General features: G+C 33.6%; 1 protein-coding gene and 1 pseudogene across 3 annotated transcripts; both read right to left on the minus strand.

Moving 5' to 3' along the window:
- Positions 1-4337: 4337 nt before the first annotated feature.
- Positions 4338-8457, minus strand: LOC108755038 (annotated as a pseudogene).
- Positions 8458-13154: 4697 nt separating this feature from the next.
- LOC108755108 (RNA-binding protein 25) lies at positions 13155-23949 on the minus strand. Of its 3 annotated transcripts, none has more exons than XM_018497916.1 (12): positions 23756-23949; positions 22478-22626; positions 21512-21836; positions 21247-21441; positions 21057-21172; positions 16235-16449; positions 15291-15939; positions 14739-15159; positions 14282-14503; positions 14029-14201; positions 13681-13827; positions 13155-13606 (listed from the first exon to the last, which is right to left on the minus strand). In XM_018497916.1, exons 2-12 carry the CDS (start codon positions 22589-22591, stop codon positions 13514-13516), a joined length of 2670 nt encoding a protein of 889 aa, XP_018353418.1. In that variant the 5' UTR covers positions 22592-22626; positions 23756-23949; the 3' UTR covers positions 13155-13513. The 3 variants fall into 3 exon arrangements, with proteins under 3 accessions (XP_018353418.1, XP_018353417.1, XP_018353416.1); XM_018497914.1 differs by having other exon boundaries at positions 13514-13606; positions 21512-21866; XM_018497915.1 differs by lacking the exon at positions 23756-23949 and having other exon boundaries at positions 21512-21866; positions 22478-22591.
- Positions 23950-25117: the final 1168 nt, after the last annotated feature.

Consider the following 25117-nt stretch of genomic DNA (forward strand, 5'->3'; position numbering starts at 1 on the left):
GTACACACGTGCACCAATATAATTCTATTACTTTCAAACAATGTCCTCCAATAGAAGATCAGAATCTGGAGCCATAACTCCGTGAAGGTATATGTATAACATAGGGCACACAATGCTCTAGCTTTTTATCGATCGGGGCTAGTGAAAAGAAACGAGACATGCGATTCTTAAACGAGAAAAAAATGCATTCTTATATATGTACTGTGCGTAAGAGCACCTAGTTAAAAGCCGGAGTGTCTAGGGCGTTGAGCTTAGAAACGCATAAAAAGACGTAAGGTAATAAGATTTAAGCAGTAAGCGAATCAGCGAATCACAATAGAGAACGTATAAAGTAGTTCTCTACTGTGATTCGCCGATTCGCTTACTGCTTACGTCTTACTGCCTATGTTTTTTTACTGTCGGACATCCCGCGATCAACCTTGATAGGACAGTAAATAACTCGCATGTGCGTAACGCGCTCCTTGAAATCGGCGCAGCGCGGCGCGGCTCGGCTCGGCTCGACTCGGCTCGGCAAGTGATTCGCGAGAACGCGCAGGCATTTGCGTGGGCGATTAGATCCGCGACACGGTTTACGGGATAAAAGGAGGAAAAAAGATATAAAGAAAAAGATCGGTACAATAGCCCTTTGTGTGTCTGTCCGCTCGCGGGACGGTTCGGCGATGGCGAGGCGCGCGTTGCATGTCGCTCGTATTGTGAAACGAATTCCAGGACAGGCGTTTTCCGGATCTGCGCGATCTGCCGCTTGCGCAAAAACGTCCTTTGAAGGTTTCCAATCGATAAAATGACCATACGTTCCTTTATTATAAAGAACAGTCCTTTATTTCAGGTAGCTTATCCTTTAGATTCACTTTACTTTTCCAAAACTTAATTTTGTCCTTTATTTTAATAATATTACGGGAAATTTCCCTTTCTAATTATGTAGCATTGCAATGTCTAATGTACCTACTAAAATTGCTAGAGCAAAGCTTTTACGGAAACTATCAATAAATTTAATCTTTTCATGCAAGAGCTATATATTTGTCCAAATCGTAAAATAACAAAGTCACAGTAACATCAAAATGACGTCAAAATAAGTCGTGATTAATTGAAAAGTGATATTTAACAATTAAATTTGTAGCTATTTTATGATAACTTGTATTTTATTTGGGAGTTATCTCAGACATACCTCGTAAGAAAATTTTATACTTCTGAAAAGTCACAAATTCGTTTGGAAATATTTAAAATCCTAAATTTCAGGTTTGTTCTTTATTTTCTCTAAGAAAGTATAGCTACTGTACTGATAAAGATCGTCCTGCGCGCCTATTAAATCTTCGAGATGCACGTCAATGAAAGACGTGCCGTAAAGCGCGGCTAAATCTGTCATTGATGGAAGTTATTATTGCTATATAAAGTTGAGTGTTATATTCGTACCTTTACCAGGAAAATGTTTTGTAACGCGTTTTTTACACGTTTCTCTGAAAAAGATAATGAATTTATAGTTAGATCGTCGCTATACATGTATCCTTGGTAAAAATAAAAATCAGAACGTAAATCCACTGTAATTACAGAGTAACAAAATTAGGCGTAACGAATCGAAGCTTCTAAGAAATAAAAATTGAAATATCAAAATGTAAAAGTATTTTTTTACGTTTCATTTTTTCAATTTTCACCTCCTAGAAGTTTTGTTTACACTTGTGAGTGTTACTCTACCCCTTATATTCGATTTACGCTCTAATTTTTATTTTTGCTAGAGATGTGTCACATGACTAAATTTTTGTTATCTTTAGCTCTTTCGCACAGTTCATCTTCTTTTCTATTTATCATGAAAAAAAAATTTTATTATACATGCGAATATATCACATTTAAAAAAAAATTTCCATTAATCAAATTTTTTTTATTTATATAGAATTTAAATTTCTGAGAAAAAATATACCTGAGGAGAAAGCGAATTAAATATACTTGATGAAAAGCTGTATGACAAAGTCCATTTTCAAATTTTTATTTACGATGAAACTTACGAAACAATCAGCATCGTAATTTCTCAGAAATCCATAACTAACTTGATCCTCCTCCTATTATCTTTTTTCTTCCTTCTTCTAGACCGTGAGAATTACGTCATGACATCTCAGAACTCCCCGTATACAATCGATTGTAATCGCCTGGAAGGGCCTAAACAAAGTTATTTTTGAATTTGCAAGCCATGATCTCATTTCGCTAAAATATATAAACATTTGCCTTATATTTAAACAATAAATAAAGATATTCCCACGTATTATTCATGCAAGGCATTTAAATCTTTTTATCTCAAACTGTTCGGTTACTGTGATCATTATTGACCGCAAACATACAGGTGTCGTTATCGATAGGCTTGACTAGTTTAATAAACGCTTCATGTGATCGATCTTTCCTCATTGTGAAAGTGCCACGTCCGGTTACGAATCGGAATCGTTTCTGACAAATTAAACAAATTTCAATTACAACTTTTCCAAATAGACTATTAGGCAAGTCCATTATTGTTTTGTTCATTTTCGTTTGTAACAACACAATAATAGATAATGCATTTTTTTATTCAGTATCTTAATGTTGTACATATCTATATCTTTCTTTAAGTGGCATGCAAATAGATATGTATTTTTAATTTCAAACTGAAAAGTATCGTCTGTATAAAGATCATGTATTTAAATGTGATTTACATTATTTAACATTATTTGCGATTCTCTTTGTTTAAACTAATTCGTGTAACTTGATGCATTAGATATTATACTAACACACACACACACACACACACACACACACACACACACACACACACACACACACACACACACACACACACACAAGTGTTTCTTATATTGGCAAAATAATTATTAATACTAATTAGGAGTTCCATTTTTATTATTGTATAATGTTTATAATAATAATAACCATGTACATATATTACAATTCTTTCAAATATGAAAGAACCATACTATAAATTATGATAATTTCAAATATTAGTACAGTAAAATATAAAATATAAATGGTAAACAAACATTTTTTATTTAGTAAGTGCAATCGCAATTACAGTCAATGTAACTATTTTCTTCTAAATTCACTTATTATTTATGTTGTAATAATAACTAAAAAATATGTTAAAAAAAAGATTTCTAAGCTACGTGTACAACTATTGTTAATAGCACAATTGAGTATACTTGCATAGTTAAAATAACTAGAAATATATAGTTGTATCAAAAATAAGTATAAATTATAGTTAGAATAATGATAATTACAATGATTTTTTTCTCTCGATGTATGTATATTTACATGCAATCAGATGTAGTTCGGTCTATTCGAATGACGACGACGTCGGACGCGTCTGTGTGTTAGTGCGCATTTGCGTCATCGCCGTGTGACGGAACTCAATGAAGAAAGCGCATTCACCAAAAAGAGTCTTGGAAAGAGGTTTTGCACATCCCCGAATATGAATGTGCGAAGAGGGAGAAGATCGTGTGGGAAACGTAGAGGGTGGCAGATACAGAAATGCCGGGAAGGCCTGGTGACGTTCGTCCGACCAATTTGTCCACATCGTTCAGCTACGAGAAAAAGAGAAAGGAGGAAACACAGGCGAGGGAAAAAAGGGAGCAGGATTTACGTCAGAAAAGAAAGAAGCGAGACCGCGAAAGTGCAATGGCACTTACGCTACCCCGTGAGAGTATCTGACTGCAGACGCGCACCAGTGCAGTGGCGGTTCACTTTTTTCCCGAGGAATTCATTCAATAATTTATTTCCCTTGTTTAGCAACGACATAATGCGGCATGATTGCATACATTAAATCAAATTAAACAAATTTGTTACAATAATTGATGTATTTAGTCATAAAGATTTGGTGTTTCCTTTTTTTTTTAAATAAAATAAAATGAAAATTCCACCCTTTTATAATTGAAAAACTTTTTCCTATAATTAAGAACATAAAAAATGATGAAAAATTACAAAAGAATATCATGTGGAAGCAAAGTTATAGATTTGAATTTCACAAAGAGTCAAATTGACTTGGTCCTTCTAGTATTAAATCGATAGGTAACGTTTTAAAATTAATATTATTTTGACTTTTCCGAACAAAAAATTTCGTAGTAATTTGTAAATAATAAAAAGAAGGAAATTATACAATTACGTTATATCATGTACTTTCAAGTTTATCAAGTTTAAGTAAGTTTATATTATATTTAATTTATATAGCGAGCCAATTCTTCGATACAAGTAAGTTAATTTTTCGTTTTATGCAGGAGATGGAAATAATAGACTGCTGTTAAGCTATTACCGAGGAATTTTTTTTTTTGCGTGTTTTCATTCGATCGACAGAAAATTTTTATTTCATTATTTTATCGCCGATGAAGTATTATCTTCCGACAATCGGGGTAATAATTGTCCACCGTGGTCGACTCGGTCCCGAAGATATCCCATTGTTCGAAGGATCTTGGCTCGAGATACCAGATATTTTTCATCGTCCCGTATCTTCGTAACGTTCGCGTATTGCGACCACCCCGTGGTATCTCGCATGAGGTCTCTGGAGCATACTTAGGGTTCGTACACACTGAAAAACAAGTTTCAGCTTCTCTCTACTCAAATACTTATACATAAATAATAAAAAATTGCTTTGCAATAAATATCACTGATTCAAATTTACAGTGATCAAATATTTATAAAACTCACCCAAAAATTATTATTATTATTAAACATAACATTCCGCCTGATTTTCAAAAATGTTGATATTTATTTACTCTGTAGATTTATCATAGAGAAAGATGAGTAATTTTTACCTTACCAGAAGCTAGTAAAAATACTCTGGTTATTTTTTTCGAATTTATGACAAACTTTACTTGCCTGAAAATAAAAATACCGGAGATGTAAGGTAAAAAGTATGTTATAATTATAAAAAGTACATTATAATAATAGTAAATCCATTCAAGTAATTATTATTATCTTACAATAAAGTAAATAGTTCTGTTCTCAGGTAAAATTGTAAATACATCTTCTAAAATTTATTTTGCGAAATGTGAAATGTATCTTATACTCACAATATAACTGCACGATGATCGCTCATTTATATGTACACACACACGCGCGCGCGCGCGCGCGCGCACACACACGCACGCACACACCAAAAAAATCAAGTAAATTTTAAATAACTAGGACTAGACTGTCCTTAATATGAATCTACCAATTTCGTAAAATTTACTAGACTTCTATACATACATATCTTTCTGTGTTGCTTCGGACTCATTATCCCTTAATTGAAGGATGTTAAACGGTATCTCTGTACTTGGTTTAATATCACTCTCGTGTTTATTCGTATTTCCAAGAATTTTGCCCTTTAGAAATCGATCGATTAAAACTCGGACTCCCACCACAAATCATCAACGTTAAAATTAATTTACTCTTCATCTTTTTCTACTTCTAAGAATTAGAAAAAGATGAAGAGCGTGTAAGCTGAACTGAGATTAAAGTTAATCTCTTACGTGTTGGTAGAACTAGCTCTAATTAACGCTCTAATTACTTCGTTGTACTTAAAAAAGACTTGAAACAATTCGCTGGCCACATCGATGAACATTTTTTTTTACATCCTCACGCTATCTCGAGACTCCTTCGTTCCTGCTTCCAGATTTTCATGTCCCGAAGCTACGCTTCTGGTGACCAGCGACTTTTGCCGCGGGTATATGTGAGATCGTGCTGTGAGTGTTTCTATCTATCGGTAGAAATGACGATAATTACGATCGGAGCGATCGTGCTGGCCATTATCTATCGTGCGGTACATACGATGCAGTTCTCGCAAAAGGTTTACAACACGCCACCGCGGCTCGTATTGTAACCTTTGCGAGGTGTTCTGTCGCAATCCCTTTACAATACGCGCCCGCGCCGCGTTTGCCGCCGCGAGCTGCGAGCATTCGCTCGCGCGCTTAGCTTTAGCGCTTTATCACAATCCGAATTAATAGCGTGCGCGGTGATTTTTAATAATCCCGTTGATTTATTAAACGCACGCCTCGGTATTACGACTGAGCTCGATGCAGCGCCCAGTTAACTTTTTTTTTCTCCCACTTCTTTTTTACCTTCTTCTCTCGCCCGTCCATGGATTCTTCACTGACGCAAATAATGAAGATCGTCGGCTTACGCGAGAGGAGTAAATTTCACGCCTATTCGCGCTTTATCACTTTATCATTTGCACTGCTTCTCGAAAGAAAACGCCCAATCATGATTTGTGTCCCAGGTTAATTTTCGTCGCTTTAATAAAAATTATTAAATGATTGTTACACACACTTTAACATCTTCAGAAGGTATTTACAAGGTATATTTTAAGAAACAGTATATATAAAAAATGTTATAACTTGATACGCCTAAGTTCTTCAAAGAAAAAAATGTACCAGAACGTAAATAACCCAATCGAGTGTATTAAGAATATTTGAAAATGTTTCGTTAAAAAGAGAACTGCGATCAACCTTTGTCAATTTTTTAAAAGTATATCTACGAATGAGAAAAATGAAGAAGCAGCATCAAGGCGCTCGGCGATGAACGAGTATGCGAAAGATGATGATTTTGCCAATCCTAATACGGGGATAGAAAGGAACAGAGAGGACGATCCTCCATTCCTCCCGCACGCGGTCGCGTTGTGAGCTGATCTTAACGCGATCGGCGTTTATTGAGAAGCAGCCGAGCCGCGATATACAAGATAGAAGGAGATGGTGCTTGGGGAAGAGAGGAAGGTGGAGCGTCCACCTTCTCTTCAGGGTGCTCTTACCGTGCGTAAATATAGGGCATACCACGTAGCGAGTGCATCGCGGAGGGTGACCCTGATGACCCAAGTGGTACCCGAAGGCAGCTAGCTTCGATGAAGAGGACGAGCGCGCGAAAGGAGCGCGAAAGGAGCGAGAAGGAAGTGAAGGGGGGGGGTGGATGCGAGGGAGGAACGAATCGTCGAGCCGGTCCAAATGGAGAAAAAAGGCGGGCTCGCCAAAGAGAAAGAGAAGAAGGACGGGAAGAGAGAGACGGCGAGAGAACGAGGAATGAGAGAGGGCGAGAGGAGGAGGAAGGAGATGGTACGCTAAAGAGACGTACGTTCCCACACGAACCCCCCAAGATGCGTCTGCCATGGTTGGGCCTCTGGACCCCCGATGCCCAGAAGCTGATAAAAACAGCTACAAAACTGCCTACCGGTGTTTTCTGCCTTTTGCTCCTGCATTACTCCTTCTTATTGCCGTCTCTCTTCGACACCTTCTTTCGCTCGCACCATATAAGTACTCTCTCTTGCGCCCGTTTAATTTAGTCTCGAGAACGACGGCCACAGATCGGATGTATTCTTAACATTATTTAATAATCATAATTGTGCGAGAGAGAGAGAGAGAGAGAGAGAGAGAGAGAGAGAAAAGAGACAGTTTTTTTAAATATTTCTTCCAAGAATATATACATATATACATTTATTATAGCAAAAGAAGCAGTATAATGGCTCTTCGTGAAGTAAGTACGATTTTATGTGATCGATATTAAAAATTTCTATCTTAAAATTTAATTTTATTAATTTTATTAAATAACTATTAATTGGTATAGAGTCATCATTTATACATAGTATAATATCAGCGGAAATGTGAAAAGTAAACATTTTTTTGTTTATACATACATATATAAAATATTTTCACATTTCCGCTCGAGGGAAAAAGTTACACGATTGATCTCGTGAATATAAACTGGACAAAGTTTATCATATTATATACTAAAAAAATTTATTAAATCTAAATAGATATTTCTTTGAATAGTAGTAAGTAAATATTGTTTACAGTAAATAAATATTTACTTAAATAAAAAATGATAGTTCAATCAAATTGATAATTTTTTGTATCACATAAATATATGTTTACACATTTAGTAAATATTTACATGGAACTATTTAAACAAATATTTATTAAACTTGATATTTTTTTACATATTAGCAATAAAAGTTTTTCTGCTTTATTCCGAATTAATAATGCCATTTAATAAAATTAATAAAATTTACTTCAAAAAATTTACCGCACTAACGAACTCTTTCTGACTTACATATTTATGTCGGAATTAATAATAGCTCTGTGTCATCAGTTAGTCGCTGTTTAATTAATAAAATAAAATTGATAAAATTAAATTTTAAAGATAACAGATTTAGAGAGAAGGAAAAGTGAAGACAATCGCTGAAATATCGATATACTCGTACATATATGAGTCTGTCCGCAGAGTCTGTCCGCGTGAAATCTCGAGCTTGATTAATTCTGACAGCGCTGACAATGCGTGATATTTATACTTCACATTCTTTCTGAATGTTCCTAACGCTCGTATTATTGCGGGATCGCAATTGCGACACAGATTTATTCCCACGCCGTGGGAATCGGCAATCCATGATGGGTCTTGCAGCCGGCGCGCGGGCGCAATCCCATCGTCGGATGCGATCGCCCGCACCGCGGCGCCGCGTGAGTCACACATGTTGGCGTTGCTACACTTTCTACGATACAGTGTGGAAAGAGAATCGAGGAGTACGTGCGCGAACCAAATTGCGAAACTATCGTCGATCGGCGGGTTTATTATTGGGAAGGTATAGCGTTTGCACGCGCGCGAGAATGAGAGATAGAGAGCAATCAGCTTGGAAAGTGACGCGTGAAATTGCAATGACGATAAGTCTCTCTCTCCTTCTCTCTCTCTCTCTTTCTCTCTCTCTCTCTTGCGCGCGCGCGCGCGCGGAGAGATACCGACGCAACGGAAGTGACTAACCCGATTTTTAGTCCGCTGCGTCGTGACGCCAATCTCCCCTTCTTCTTGTAAGCGCGATGTAAATTACTTTATCTCAACTATCGGAAAATCTAACGGCTTACCTTGCTTACTGGGAGAAGCTTATTGGTAGAAATTAAATTATCAATGCCTCGATTCTAATTAAGGAGAAATCGGATTCGGATTCATCGACAAGTATCGAGTATTAAAATTGCTACAAACAGACATTGCTACGAAATTTAATTTATACAAGTAGGTATACTGAAAAAGAACGATGCGCTATTCGAGATTATAATTACTCAAAATATTTGAGAAGAAAAATCTATATGTAAATTATAAAGAAATATATATGTAACTGAAGAAAAATATATGTAGGGCATTTCTATATTATGTATCTATTCATATTAGTGCCTAATATTTAAACGAGCCGTAAGTAAAATTAGCTCAAATAAACAAGAAAAGATATTTTTTTTATTAAGTTGAATTATTAATAAAAATTACGATACCAAAGATAATATTCTATTTTTTCATTAAAATATAGTAAACATTTTTCGAAAGATAACATATCGCAATCTATGTGAGTCCAATAATACCGCAAAATTTTAAGCTTGTCCCTATTAATATGCCCTTTATTGAAGTTGAGAATGTTGTTATAAAGTGCATACATATATTGAAATTGTAAGTATAATTAAAATAATAATTTATACAATATTAACTTAAACAATTAGTTTACATCTATTATCTGTTTTAATAATTATCTATATGTTAAAATGAGAGAAAGAGAGTCAAAAATGCGGATAGGCACACAAATTGGGAAAATATATTATATTAATAGAGCCATTGCTCCTTAGAAGAGCATATTAATAGGGACAAAAATATATTTTTTTATGTATTATGTATGTGGTATCACAAACATAACACATTAACATTTTTTTAATTAAAAAATATTATAAGAAAAAGAGAAATATCAAGTTGAAAAACTTATAATATAATTTTAAACAGGCAAAATTAAAGCTACAATATTTAACAATTAATTCAATAGTAAACAAGTTGGCTTAAAGGCACATTAATAGGGATAATTACTCGTTATATCTCGTTAAAATATTAAGTAGTACAATTTTTAATTTTTCTTATGTCAATATATTAACAAAATGAAACTCTAACAATTGCTATTGTACGTTGATTCCACAACGATTCTTATAGATCTATTCAACAAAGTTGAAAGGAACTCGTCTGACGTTACGTAAAGTTATCAATAATTATGCGATTTATCCTTCTCATCATACCGATGCATAAACCGATTGCGCACGTCTAAAAAATATATGACGATTGTTGCGACTAATAATAAAATGCAAGACATTGATCGTCTCGAAGTGCAGCGGTGACGTTTCCTGGCACCCTTTCATACTTGAAAAATTTCGAGATGATCGTATCTTCTCCTTGTTTTCCCTTCTTACATGATCTTCCATACGGTACTGAAGTATATATCGAGAGATTGTATCGCGGATCGGATCACGTAGGATTGCGTCGATTTAACAGTTCGAGCAATAAATTAAGCGTTGTACGATGTTGCACAATGTAAAAATGAATATCTATATATTTTAGTCAAGAGTTAAATGAACAATAATTATCCGGCCTAGAACCATTACGTATATATGTATTTTTCGATAAAATGGTTTCCAATCTTCGTTAACTTAATTGATGTTCTGTCTTATTTTTAATTAATCTTCTAAATATCATCTTAAAATAGATAGAACCAAAAAAAAACTTACGTTTAAGTTTAAACCGATTAATTCTATATTTCTAAAATAAATTCAATTCTGTAAGAAAAGGATGTTCAGTTTGATTCAATCATCTTGATTTAAAACAAAAATTAATTTTAAATTATATCCAACATCTATTTGACGCAATCTGGACGTGTACAGCTATTGATGGAAAACAAAAATTACGAGCGTTGATAAAAATAATCATTAATCGCAATTATATGCGATGCATGCAAGATTTGTTCGAGTATTCCTTCCTTTTCTTTAACTCGGTGAAAGTATTCGATACGCTCAAGCTTCGTTAATTTATTTAAATTGCCGTGCTCTCTCTCTCTCTCTCTCTCTCTCTCTCTCTCTCTCTCCCTCTCTCTCGTGCTTCCCAGCGATTCGATTCGCCATTGTCGGTGAAACCGTCGTTACTTATCAGCACATAATTTCATTTCACAGATTTTTGTAATATTAACGTCGGAATTAATAAGAGAGAAAAACATATTGAAATCCTACTCTTTTCATTGCAATCGAAGAATATAAAATTTGAATCAGATATCGACACTTTTAAATTGGCAAACAAGACAATGTAAAAGAAGAATCACGATAAAATACCCAACGAAAATGCAAATTACAATCTGCGAATACAATTCTACGTAATATGGTATCTTGTTTACTGCATGTTTTGAGGCATGTCTATCTTTATACGTGTCTATCTTATGCAAAACAATTTTTGCAATATACTACACCAATTACACGTTCACCATAATACATATATATGTATATAGCACGCGCGGTATCTCACAACTGGAATTATCCAATTATCTGTGATTGAAACTGTAGTTTTAAGATAATTGAAGAGATTAATTTTAAATATTATTATCCAACCTGCAATTACACATCCGAGGAAAATCAATATACAATATAAAGATAAAACACAAAAGTTATTAATATCTTGATTTTTCAAAAGTGAAGTAAAAAACAAACAATTCTAAACCTAAACGTTCAAAAAGAATGATTAAAATGTGACACGATAAAAATGGAAGATAGTTTTAATATTAATATGTCTGATGTTTTAAGATACAAAACAATTTTGCTATATAAGTTTATGAAGAAAAACCTTCGGAATTAAAGTTTTATCGTGCTGCAATACACAAAAAGAATTACGAATAAACATATTAATCTTACAGTTGAAAAAGGCGAAAATTATAAATGGAAAAAAGCATGAGTGGTTGTTTCTTCTCTTTCGAGGAACCCCGATTTATGATAATTACTGATTTATATCATACTTTTATGCACGTGATTATGTGAACCACACGAGAGTCCTACTAATAATTTGCATATCCTTACTTTTTATCGTAAGAGAGAAAACCCGCCAACCTGTTCTTTATTATAAAAATACTAAGTAAATGCGTCCATATCGTATCAATTATATACGATTAATCTCTGTTCGGTATAAAACCAACACAGAATGCGAGATTCGCATCATTTTCCACTTGTTTGATCAACACTCTGCACGGTGTGGATAATTAATATTGACAGAATTAATAAGATTTTTGTCGAAATTGCATTTTCGCGATAATGAAAGGAAAAACAAAACGATCAGTGTCACAGAGGTTTGCTAATTTCACATTTGTAAAACTAAATTGAGATCAACTCTTCTGACATACAATTAAATATGTAAAATTGTTTTCATTGATATACAAGTTAATTTAATTAATTATTGCATTATTTAGTTAATTTTTTGCACTTATTTTATCATAGACAAATTGTAAAAGTTTGTCCTTAATGTATTCGTTTGATCATTATGTACATATTCATATATCTAGAGCCAAAAATACAACAAAAATGCTTATTAATTTTTTAAATATTATATGTAGAAAGAAGAATAGTATACACAGAGACATCTAGTGCTTAAATAAAATTATATAGTGTAATGTTGATAATACAGTGTGTCTCGACAATTACTTGTAATTTCACCATTATCGGTAACTGACATCACTTTTGCCAATTTTACAGCAATTTGACAGCGCAATTACATGGATTCAAAAATGTAAATTTAAAAAATAGAAATATTAGAAAAAAATGTCACAATAAAAAATAAGAGACACGAGTAAAAACGCGTCAATTTCAAAGATTTTATTTATTATAAAGTTTTTTTTTCGTTATCTACAAATCTAAAGTAAAATATCATACCTATACAGCATACCCTTTATACGAATATATAAATACGATACATACGTCTAGAAATAATTGTGCAGTTTGCATATCAAAACATTTACGAGTGCATTTTTCAGATCTAAATATTTGAAAAGAAAGATCATAATAAATATTTGAGAACAAAATATTTGTGGCAAAATTTTAATATCTTCTATATTAAAGTTATGTAACATATGTACTTTCGTGATATAATTTTCTGTACATCTATTAAAAAATTAATCAAAAACAAGCAATTGAAAGAAATGTATTTTCCCTTAGTATTAATAAATTTAATGTAAAAATAATTTTGTGTCGAATATTAATCATTTGCATTAACTTACCATTTATTAAATAATAGACAAGAGAAAATAGTAAATTTCTTTTAGTCACGACTGCAATAATTATCGAGTCTTTTACATCTAATATATATAGGAACAATCATCATATACAATAATTAATAAATTTAATATTAAAATATTTGTGTATAGAGATACTGATATATCTAGTTTTATCATGTAGGAATGTCATCATTCGCGTTCCATGTCATTTCACAACGTGTCGTATGTAAATTGAGGAACACACTAAATGTTACAAATCGTAATTACAAGTTTATTTAACGCTATAATTACTACACACTTAGTACCACCTATTGATCGAGCCAACACTTATGTTTTCACTTGTATAGGGCAGAATTTCTATATAATAATACGATATTAAACTGCACATAAGTATGTAGTATCTAAACATTTTTTTATGCTTAGTCAAAAGAATTTTATATGTAATATAAATCATGAGTTGAGATAAATTTATGGACAACAATCCATTTACTTTACTAAGCCCATTTTCTTAGCTTCCACTTCATAAATTAGTAACCTCCACATTTTAACTACAAACACTTCCGCTTCTTCGTCCAATACCTGAAACACGAAATGTATATTTCGCAGTTTTTCTATAAAATGCAAAAGCAAAAAGTATTTCGCAGTATAATTACCATCTGTACATCGTCTAGTATTCCCTGAGGAGAACTGCCCGCCATTACTTTGCTACAAATAAAATCCACTAGAGTAGGTTCTGGTTCGCCAATATATTCAATAATCTTTTTATTGATCCAAGGTCTTATCCTCTTCTCCATCAATGTCTAAGTGCAAAACATATAAAAACATTGGAATTGGATTTTACCAATCAAAATCGCAGTAATATAAAGAAAGTATATACAATAAATTAACAATAAGATAGAATTCGAAGTAAAAAATTTGTAAATAACATCAGCTTTAAAATAAAAAAGGAAAGTTTACTTGTCTCGAAATTTGTTTTTCTATAAAATATGAAGAACACTTACATTATCGATGAGTGCCCAATCAAGTTGATAACCAAACAACGCATTCTTGTCGGTAGGTATTTTGTCTATGAGAGATTTTATGTGTTTTCGCTTTTCTTCTTGGCTTTTTGTATTTTCTTCTTTTGCTGTCTTTGTGACTTCTTCCGTTTTCTTTTTCTTCTCGTCTCCGTAATCTGAAAAAAAGATGTATATCTTTAAATATCTCAGCTTTCCTTAACAAATTTAGAGCTTTAATAATAAGATTAGAACTTACCTAAAGGTACGAGTTTACGCTTTTTCGCATTATTAGTAGTATCATCATCGTCATCATTATTGAATACATCTTTAACATCAATACGACCTTTCTTTCGCGTTTGATTTATCTGTTGTGAATTCGTATTAGCAGCGGTATTAGGACTGACCGGCGTTTTACTGCCTATACTATGATCGCTAGCACGATTGCCTCCACTTCCCATAGCAAATGGAACAAAGTTACCTATATTAAGGAAGAATGTAGTTGGACATGGATAAAATTATATCATATATTATAATATTTCTTAATTATTAATGATATACAATTCGATAAAATTATTAAAATATAAATGATAATTTCAAGAGTATCGCATGTGCAAAATATTTTTTGTAAATTATTAAGTCTGATCGAGATCATATTCGTATAAAAATTACAAGTAATTTGTACGAGTATTTATAGATAGTCAAGAGACACTTACTACCACTTGTCTTTTCTGGTTCACTAACAAGAGACATACGTGAATCTTCATCTAATGACGGTGGAATGGACTGAGCAGGTGTCGCAGCCGATTGATGTCCAGGTGATGGTCGTGCATCTTTTAGACTTTCTCGATCTATATCTACTAATCCCTCTTGAATCTCGTCACCACCATCGCGATGATGATTCTGATGATGTCTATGATGCCGACGATGATGATGATGATGTCGTGGGGGTGTCCTGGAAGGTGCTTCCGGTTGAGAAACATCATCAAATTGCACACCGTCATCACTATCACTCTCTATTGGCTCGGTTTCTATTGGCGGCATTACTTCTTTATCTTTTTTCACTTTGTCATCCTCTTCATCAATTATAGTTATTACTGGTTTAGGTTTATACTGTTCTTCTCTTTCTGCTTTCAACTAACGAAAAAAAGAAGCAAAGCATAAAAGTAAATAAAAAATTCGTTTATGTATTTTGTTGTAATTAGATAATTCATTAGATCATTCCTTTAATTTTAAATTTATAAATTTACATATAGAATACACCTTACCCTTTCAAATTCCGCGGCAGGATCCGGATTAGAAGCATCCGCGTATAACTTATCGCGTAGACGCTGAAGCTCCTGGCGTTCGGCACAACGATCCCGTGAGTCAGCTTCAGCCTCCAATGCTCGTTCTTCAAGTCGGCGAGACAATTCTTTACCTTTATAATACTTGGAATCATCACGATCATCGTCATAATCCTCGAGGAACTCCTTCAGACGTTTTGCCTCCCTCTCCTTGGCTTCGCGTTTTGCACGACGCTTCTCGGCTTCTTTTTCATATTCCTTCTGTTTGCGTCGTTCGCGCGTCTCCCACGCCCTCAAACGTTCCTGGTATGCCGCTTCTTTTTCCCTAGCTCGCCTTTCATTTTTCTTCCTCTCTTTTGCCTCCTCCTCCTCCTCTCTCTCGCGCATAATCTCCCTTTCGGTCTTCCTCACCTCTTCGCGCTCCCGTTCCCTTTCCCTTTCTCGCTCTCGGTCTCTCTCCTTCTCCCTATCTCGCTCGCGTTCCCGCTCGCGTTCCCTTTCACGGTCTCGATCCCGCTCTCGTTCTCGTTCTCGTTCTCGTTCCCGTTCCCGTTCTCGATCTCTCTCACGATCTCTGTCTCGATCCCGGTCTCGATCGTTTCTCAATCGATCTCTATCACGTTCTTTAGATCTGAAAAATTCAAACAGTTTATAAAGTAAAGACAAAATTATGTTTAGAAACAATAAAGAAAAAGTTATGAAAGACAACAAAATCACTGATGAAATGTCCCACCAGGGGTGGATGGGGACATGATACAGCATAATACTCGCATAAATCTGTGCAATATAGTCAAATTGCATCAACGCGCATTTGCATTTGTAGATTCCTATTTGCAAAAATAATTGATTTAATATGTAAAATACGTTTTATACATCGCTCAATGGTGCATCTATGCTATGCAAACGAGATGCAAACGTTACTTCACCTAGATCTGGATCGACGTTTGTCCCTTCTACTGCTGCCAGTACTATCACTACGACCTTTATGAGACGTAGGGCTACTGGGATCACCATCTTGATCGTCCTTGTTGGAGGCATCATCGTCACGCTTATCGCGTCGTTCCTTTTCCCGTTTCTCGCGCTCTTCTTTCTCGACAGCTTCCTTCTTTCGCTTCACCTGGGCCTTCTCCTCTTCCTGCTTCTATAAAACACAAAAACGCGAGCACAGGTGAGACAAAAAGGATGAAACAAGTGTGTCGATCTGTGATAATGATGGAACCAAGAAACTAGCAATCGTATCTTTCTTAAATGCAACAAAAAATACTATTATGTTCGTAAATGTTGTCAGCAAATAAAGATCTTTGACATTATGAAAATTCGTTAGGAAAATAAGAACGCGTAGTAATTACTGAACAAAACTACAAATTAAAAATTCGCGAATATTGTAATCTTAAATAAATTTTGCCAAAATAATATATGTAAATGATTGAAGAAATGTTTCTGTTGCATTTTCAATTAACAAAAAGGACATATATACATATGCAGAAAAAAGAATCGAAATTTAAATCGCATAAATGGCTACGTTACGATTCATATATAGAACGATCACTAGTTGTATAAGCCTTAATCGTCTGACATAACGAATGTAGAGATGTTCATTTCAATATGGTATACTCACTCCACTGGAGTATGCTCGATTGGCAGCATCTTACGCGAGAAATCTCGTTTACATATCAATTACCTAAGTGCAGGTACAAATATTTGGATACAGCCATAAAAGTTATCTTAGACTTTAGCTTATAATTTAAGTACCTTAACGCTATTAACAGATGCATCGCAGAGGCCACCCAATGTACTTACAACATTGCAAATGTGCCTGTAAAATCGATAGTGTCTAAATCTAAGAGCTTGAAAGGGGTCTTGAGATTATTTCTTGATCAATATTCAATAATTATTAGAAAGTAATTATACCAATCGAAGGCGCAGTCATCACGAAGAAGGGTATCCCACCAAAACATCTTTTCACATTTGCCAAGAAACTGTCTCACACTGTCTGACAACATTTGATTTCCTCTGGTAATGGTTACACGCATTATGGCAGCCGATGCAGCAAACTGTTGAATATCAAATGCACAATAGTTTGCCCACCGTTATCGTCCCGTGTTATAAACGCAACGTCTTAGAAATAAATTAGTATGTGATTCATCTTTATTCGTTATACTACTATCCAAAAATGGGTTACTGTTTGGAAACTCGATCCCAATTATTATTATTAATTATTGCGCGATCATTAAAAGGAGATTAAAACGTTATCTGCTCGAATATATGTTTATACTTAAATAAAATATTTTCCAAAAAACTGTAATATTTATATTAGTAAAGTATTACTCGCTAAACTGTTATACAATTTTTATAAATTTTTTAATAAATTTTTTTTCTCTAATTTTCTTATTCTTCCTAATATATATAATTATAGAAATGATACCGCTGCAGTATTGATATATTTGTGATTACAATCATGGAATTTGAGAAAATGTAGTTTTTTTAATATTTTATCGCGTTGTCATCTTACTACTGTTTTACATAGTTATCTACTCCAGCATGATATGGAACGTAAACCATTTCATCCATACGGTAACCCATAATTTTAAGTTCTAACAAGGGTAGAATAACACAGTGCATAAAAGTAAATGCACATTGTGAGGAGAAAATAGACTGCTGAAACATGAAATGTGGTCAAAAAGGTATTTCTCAGATGGGCAGTTCACTAGCAAAAATACTACAAGAACCGAATGCTTGTGTTGGCTCATGGTTGTGGAGTTTACTCACGGTGTGAAGTTGACTTGGTCAGTCAGTGTGGTGGTACCGGAGAATGGAGGAGCGCGCACCTAGGTACTACATGTCTGATCGAGACGCTGACAGAAGCTGTTTACACAAAATAAAGACAACAACTGAACAGTCGCCATTTGGTGATGGACAAAATCAGTTTCATTGTGTGTAGCGCACAGAGAAAGAGTCTCCCGGCCCTAACAAATAGTCTATCCCAAAGATGTAAAAAGTGTGTCAGCGCCAAAATGTGTTTTTCTCAAAATGATAATACGTTCCAATCCTAAGCTGTGTGCGTGAAAGCAACCTAGACAACTGCTTACCTACGTTCGATATGCGAATACTAGACTGCTAGGCATTAACACGAATAATCAACGTTATTTATATTTATATTGCTATATATAGCCAATAATCGTTATCATTTTTTTTAATTTCTTATTTAATATAAAATCAGATGAATGTCTCGTACGAAAAAGTGTACAGAGACATTATATGCTTCATTAATATGATACATGATAGTTTGTATACAATGATTGATAAGAAACAAAAAATTGAAACATTTTCTTTATATTTGAAGAAGTTGAAGAATGATCCGAATAAGTTCCAAGAAAATGGTCTTGAAAATCTCGAATAGATTTAAATCTAATTAACTCTTCAATTCTATTAAAAGAGATATCTAATCTAATAATTAAAACAGAATATATTAATGACTGATAATTTTAAAAAGTAACGACTTTAATTTGATTTAATTTAATTTTAATAAAAACCTTTCAGAAGAAATATTTTTCACATAATCTTTTTATAAAGTTACAAATTCAGATTTTATTCTAAACATATTTTTATATCTTCGAAACTAAGGAAAATATTTTGTTCAGTTTCCAGTGATTCATTTTGTAATATCTATTCCTATTTTCTAATATAATCGACTTTTTTTTAATAAATACGACTTTTTTTTACATAAACATCTATATAATGTTTTGACACAAGCATATTGATAATTCATAGCAATCTGCAGCAATATTATCTGATAAATTATTTTGATTTTTATATATATTCGTAACTAATGAAAGCAATATATGTACACAATTAGTGAAAGCAGTATCATAAACAAGAACAGAAATAAATACACAAATGTATATAAAGTTATATATAAAATAAAAATTATGCTTCACTATAAAAACAAAATTTAATTACATATCAGATAGAAAAAAACTCATTATTTCGGTGCATCATTTTGAAACGTTAAAACATATTTTTAATATTAATTGCTAGCAGTTTAGCATGACATATACAGAAGTAGATAAAGTTAGTTTAGTGCCAAATAAATCGTAATAGTATCTATCTCTAAACGTCAAAAATATAATAGTCGCAATGTATCACAGATGTATATTTGCGACGAATCAAAACAGAATACCAATAGAAACAAACTGATCAGCTACATGTCGCCAGCTTGTCGCGGAGAGCTATGAGTCTCCTTCTTAATGTATTACGCATTTCTTTTTTTTTTTCATGTTGTTTGGTTGTTTGGATTATACTCTGACTTACCGACGAGCCTGCAGTCGTCTGCGAAAATACGAGGGATGTGCTGTCATTGACTCCCTTCAGAGCCAATGAGTGAGTGAAAGGGCGGTCCCCACACACAGCATTCCTAGGCGTGTGCGTTTGCTGTGTGCGACGCACGCTGCCTGTTATTATAATTATAGCAACGAGTCACGGCTCCAATTGTTCAGAGCTATTATAGCACACACGCACTTTATCACAAAATACTTAAAAGCTACGACTTTCGAGATACTCATAATCCTCTCTTGTATACATATATCCAAATACATTCTTTTACATTTTAAGTGTACACAGAGAGAGAGAAAGAAAGAAAGAGACAGAGAGAGAGAGAGAAAGAGAGAGAGAGAAAGAGAGAGAGAGAGAGAGACAGAGAGAGAGAGTCTAATTACCAGCGTCTGCGATAGAATGTGTATGCGATTGAACACTTTCAATATTCACACATATTACAACAAGAGCTTGTCAATTTGTGTCTCCCTATTTTATCGTGTAAATTACACTAACATAAGCGTAATAATTCGTGTCCAATCGCAACATATATATGAGGTAGATACTAGCGACAATTTGTCAACAAACATTAAAAGATGAGTTCTTTTTTTTTTCGTGTATAGTACAAATTCAAAGATTTCGTGTAGTGTTGTGTGTGTGTTGTGTGTGCGCGTCGCGTGTGCGTGCGCGCGTGTGTCTGAGGACATGGTAGTGTCTCGGCGTGTATATATACACACAATATACACACACGCGCACACGCCTCTGATTTAATCTAAATCAATAAGATGTAACGTAACAATGTCTTTTGTACATTCAATACTCTTAAGCTTTGTGAAAATTTATTGTACGCAAACTATATCCGATAGGCATCATTAACATACTCAAAAGTCATAAACTTATGAATGAATCGATAAATGTGTAAAAAATAAACATGTGAAAGACAACAATTAACAATAACACAAAGTATTACAAACATATACTTATTCTGAAAATAAAAGATGAAAGTTTTTTCAAAGCTTTATATTAAGATAATAAAAACAGACAATAAGTAAAATAATGTAAATACTCGAAGAGAAATAATACGGATACACATTTTATTTATATATTATCGCTAATATATAAATAGCGATTATATCTTTATCTGACCTTATTGCTTCTGAAATGCACTATTTTATTCCGTTGAATTTCCATTATTTTGTAGTGATGCGATCAATTGTAAAAAGATATGTTTATAATGCTTCATGGACCAAGTGTTAGATATAAACAATATTAATTTTCTCAATACAAAAAATTTTCAACATATATTTTAAAAGATAAAAATTCCGTCTTTTATTGCTTTTATTATCTAACGCGATAAACTTTTTATAATTGCAAAAAGAAAAATGAAAGACAGGACTTAAAAAAAAAATTTATAGTACTCGTAATAATAATAATTACCTTCATAACCTCCCTGAATTTGCCAATTTCCCGAGTAATCAAGTCTCTTTTACTTTCTTCTATTTCCGTTTCATCCAAATTTAAGGATTTAGCTACCATTTTTGTCTGATGTTCCTCTGTGACAACACACAGTAAGAAATTCATATGTCCTATTTAATAAGATTTAGCAATTAAGTAAATGAATATTTACCTGGAGCAACTTGTGCCATTTCTAAATCTGCAGTATGTTCAGCAATGATCTGATTAATGCGCGTGAGTGCATCTGCGTCAACCACTCTCATGCCTTCGTCCATATAATCTTCACCCTCTTCGCCGTCACCTCCTTCATTGGGCGTTTCGTCTTGTAAAGGCGACTGACCTCCTCTGAGTTTCTTCCTTCGTTCGGCTATAAAGCAAACGTCAATTTGTTTTATCCAAATCTCCATCCGTTCTTTTTTTTTGTACCGAAAACTCACCTTTGAATTGATCCAGAACTACCTTAGCTTTAGCATCCACTTTGACAACGAGCTTTTTTGTGCCTATTTCCATGTCATGGAGCAATCGGACTGCCCTGAGGCCTGCATCAGGGCCTGCATATTCGCAAAAACCGAATGCTTGTACTCTCTTCCAAGAAAGAACATGCCCACACGCGCCCAGAATATGTCGTATCATCACATCGGGCGCTCTGTCCATTATGTTACCAATAAATACTGTGACAGGTGGGCCAGACTCTCTCTCGCGTCTTCGATTATTATCATGGCGATTCTGATTTCGCGAGTAACGTACAGCCGGCGCGGATGTCTGCATCGCAGATACGGGTGATGGAATCATCTATGTTTTATAAATGGTAGGATTCTTAATTATGCACATATCTACTCATGCACTCCGTATTTCCCCTCCCTCTCTAATTGCATGATTAATTGATTTTCTTCTTTTCAATTAATTTAAGCATCGCTACAAAATATCAAGTTATTCATTCCGCTCTGCGTATTACATGCATTAAATAAATTTAAAGAAAGATAACATTTCCCTTTGTATACATATATACTGCGCACAAAGCTGCTTGTAAATTCATTTAAAAGATGTTTGTTTCTGGACACTTGAAACCAATCTATGATGCAATTTATTCTGGATATATTGTATCAGTAATATGAATAATGATGTATATATGCATGCTTTATATGTAGAATATAACATATGTATTAATCAATACTACTTTTATAGTTTCATTATATATGCATGTTGTGTGTCGTGTATCGTGTTGAATTGATGCTGTCACATACATCTTATAGATTACATTATCAAAAGAAATTTTTCAGCTATAGCAAAAGCAAAAATTACTACACACAAATTAGTTTTAACTCATTTGTGAATGAATAAAATGTACATTATAGGTAATCAAAAACACATCTATCATGCCTGAATGTGATAAGTTTACTTACATGGGCCATAGGCATAACTCCTGTTATAATCGGTGGAGGTGCACCCATGTATGGCATCGAAGGTATCCCAGGCATCCCAGGAATACCCATAGGTGGCTGACCAGGATACGACATGATTGTGACAAATTGATACCGTAGCAATGAATGCTCTACAACAATAAGTTTAAATATAAGTATAAATATTAAGCAAACGAAACTAGTGAAAATTAATTTTATAATATTTTATAATTAGGTGAATATTAATAAATGATCTTAGAATAATCACAATTATAAAGAATATTTTGTTATTGATCTTTGCAGGATGACAAAAGCCACTACAGTGATGCTAAAACAATGTTATATTTTAAGGCAAAAATATAACAAAATAATGCATTATAATAAAATGTACTCAAGCTATAAACTTTTAAAAAATGTTATAAAAGTTATAAGATTTAAAAAATAGATACTTGTAAAGGTTAAACAGAGTATAAATTATTATTATTATTATTAAAGCAAATTAATTCTGAGTTTAACACTTTGAAACATGACTCGATAAATTGATAAAATTATATATAAAAAATTAAATTTTAATGAGATGTCTTATTAAGTCTCTGTCGGGATACAATATCAATTATACAAGGAAAAATATTATTGAATGTATCATTGCTTACAAAATGAAGCTTCTGGAGATAATATCGGTATCAAAATACAAATTTAACTTCTATTTGCGCTTATGAAACTATGAGAAATCACGAGGTACAACGTCTACGACAATATGATACAATGATCCAGCTTAACTCTTATCATATGTACTCGAATAAAAAATACAAACAGCTAGAAAAAGTCACAATGTACACGGAAGTGATCAATTTAATGAATAAAACTGGTGAAGTCCGGACAAAAAGCGAGTTTCACGTGCGTACTGTATGCATGCGATAATAAAATACACATTCTTTCTTTTTTCTCTCACTCACTCACTCACTCACTCACTCACACACACTCACTCTCTCTCTCTCTCTCTCTCATATACGCAAATATACTATTTCTTTCTCCCTTCTTTCTTTACAATCTCAATGCTCTATGGTTCAGTTTATGCTAGTGATACCTCCGAATAAATTTCACAAAATCAAACGAAATATGCTACGCGAAAGAAACTGATGTAATCGTTATTAATCAACGCGTTGCGACAGCTTGCTTCGGTCGCCGACACGTTCATGAACGCCCGACGGGGAGACGTCAATGATGAAGGATTTTAACCACTAAACTAGCACGGGGAGGAATCGTTACGATCATACTCACATGGGGAAGCGTGGAACAAAGTTATAGGTTATCGCGCTTGATATCTACGTGCCATTTCGATAAAGCTGTTGGATCGAGATGCAGATCCTCACTTGGAAACACTCGGAAACGCGGCAAAATACCACCTCGATCTTTAGCACAATTGATACGATACAATTGCGGTATTACACCAGAGCGACCACGACATATGCGTGTAATGTAGAGTCGTTCCCCGATGCCTTCGATCCGATTAGAATTCGGGCGATCACAGTGCTGCCAGCTAGTTAATTCCAGAGACTCTCTAATCAGTCTGGCCGTAGTGATTCGCGCCTATTGGCTAAATCAAGCTTGAAAATAACATGGCGGAAGCAATTGCTACAAAATTCAGGCTAATTCAAACAAGAAAGATATATACAATCACCGACGAGATACTATTAGGTTAAGTAAAAAGTCATCGCGTATTTTTTAGCTCAAAGTTGTATATACAATATCTTCGTCAATAATGAATGAAATTCAAATTTAAAAAAAGGGTTTTAAAGCTTGAAATCTCTACTTTTAAAAGCTTATCACATTTTTTAAGTTTATATGAGTTTGATAATTTTTACATACCAAAAACTACGAGCTGAAAAAGACGAAAAATTTTCTTCTCACTTTGTGGATTTGTAACGTGTCCAAAACGAATTTGAGAAAATTTTCGATTACCTATCGTGAAAGCTTGATACTTTCCCTACAAAATCGTTTTTTTTTTAAATATTCCTACGACTTTTGATTACTGAGTTATCGCGGATTAAATAAAAGAATTATTTTGACTTTAATTGCTCATAACTCCATTAAAAATTGTCGTATCGTATAATTGAAAAAAGAGATTTTTAAATCTGAAACTTTACTCTATTAAGATATATTTATATTGTTGGTAAGAAAGTAATTGCGGTTTTTACTGATAGATGTCTTTTAAAAAAACGCGATGACTTTTTACTACACCTAATATTAAAGATACATCCTTACGGGAGTTGGCGTCCTTGAGAATATTCAAGCAATTAAGAGTTAAAAACTGAAAATATTGTACTAATTTTATGATTTATTAGTTTAGCGTATTATGCGTATTTATGCATTTAGAACTCAATAATACTCGATTTTTCTTTAAAATTGTGATTTTAGTGCTATCATCAAAGTTTGATTGTCAACAGAGATAATAACTGCAGAGAAAAAAATTATAATTTTTCTGCAATACATAGAATATTACAGCTTTACAAGTGTGCATATTTATTTATGGAACATTTATGTAATAAAAAATCATGAATTTAATCATGTATGAACCAAATATTTATGTTAATAATAGCAAATTTATATCAATTGTCGATAATGTCAGTGTTCTTCAATTAC

This window comes from Trachymyrmex septentrionalis, unplaced genomic scaffold (assembly GCF_001594115.1).
Source record: "Trachymyrmex septentrionalis isolate Tsep2-gDNA-1 unplaced genomic scaffold, Tsep1.0 scaffold83, whole genome shotgun sequence".
Taxonomy (NCBI): Eukaryota; Metazoa; Arthropoda; class Insecta; order Hymenoptera; family Formicidae; genus Trachymyrmex; species Trachymyrmex septentrionalis.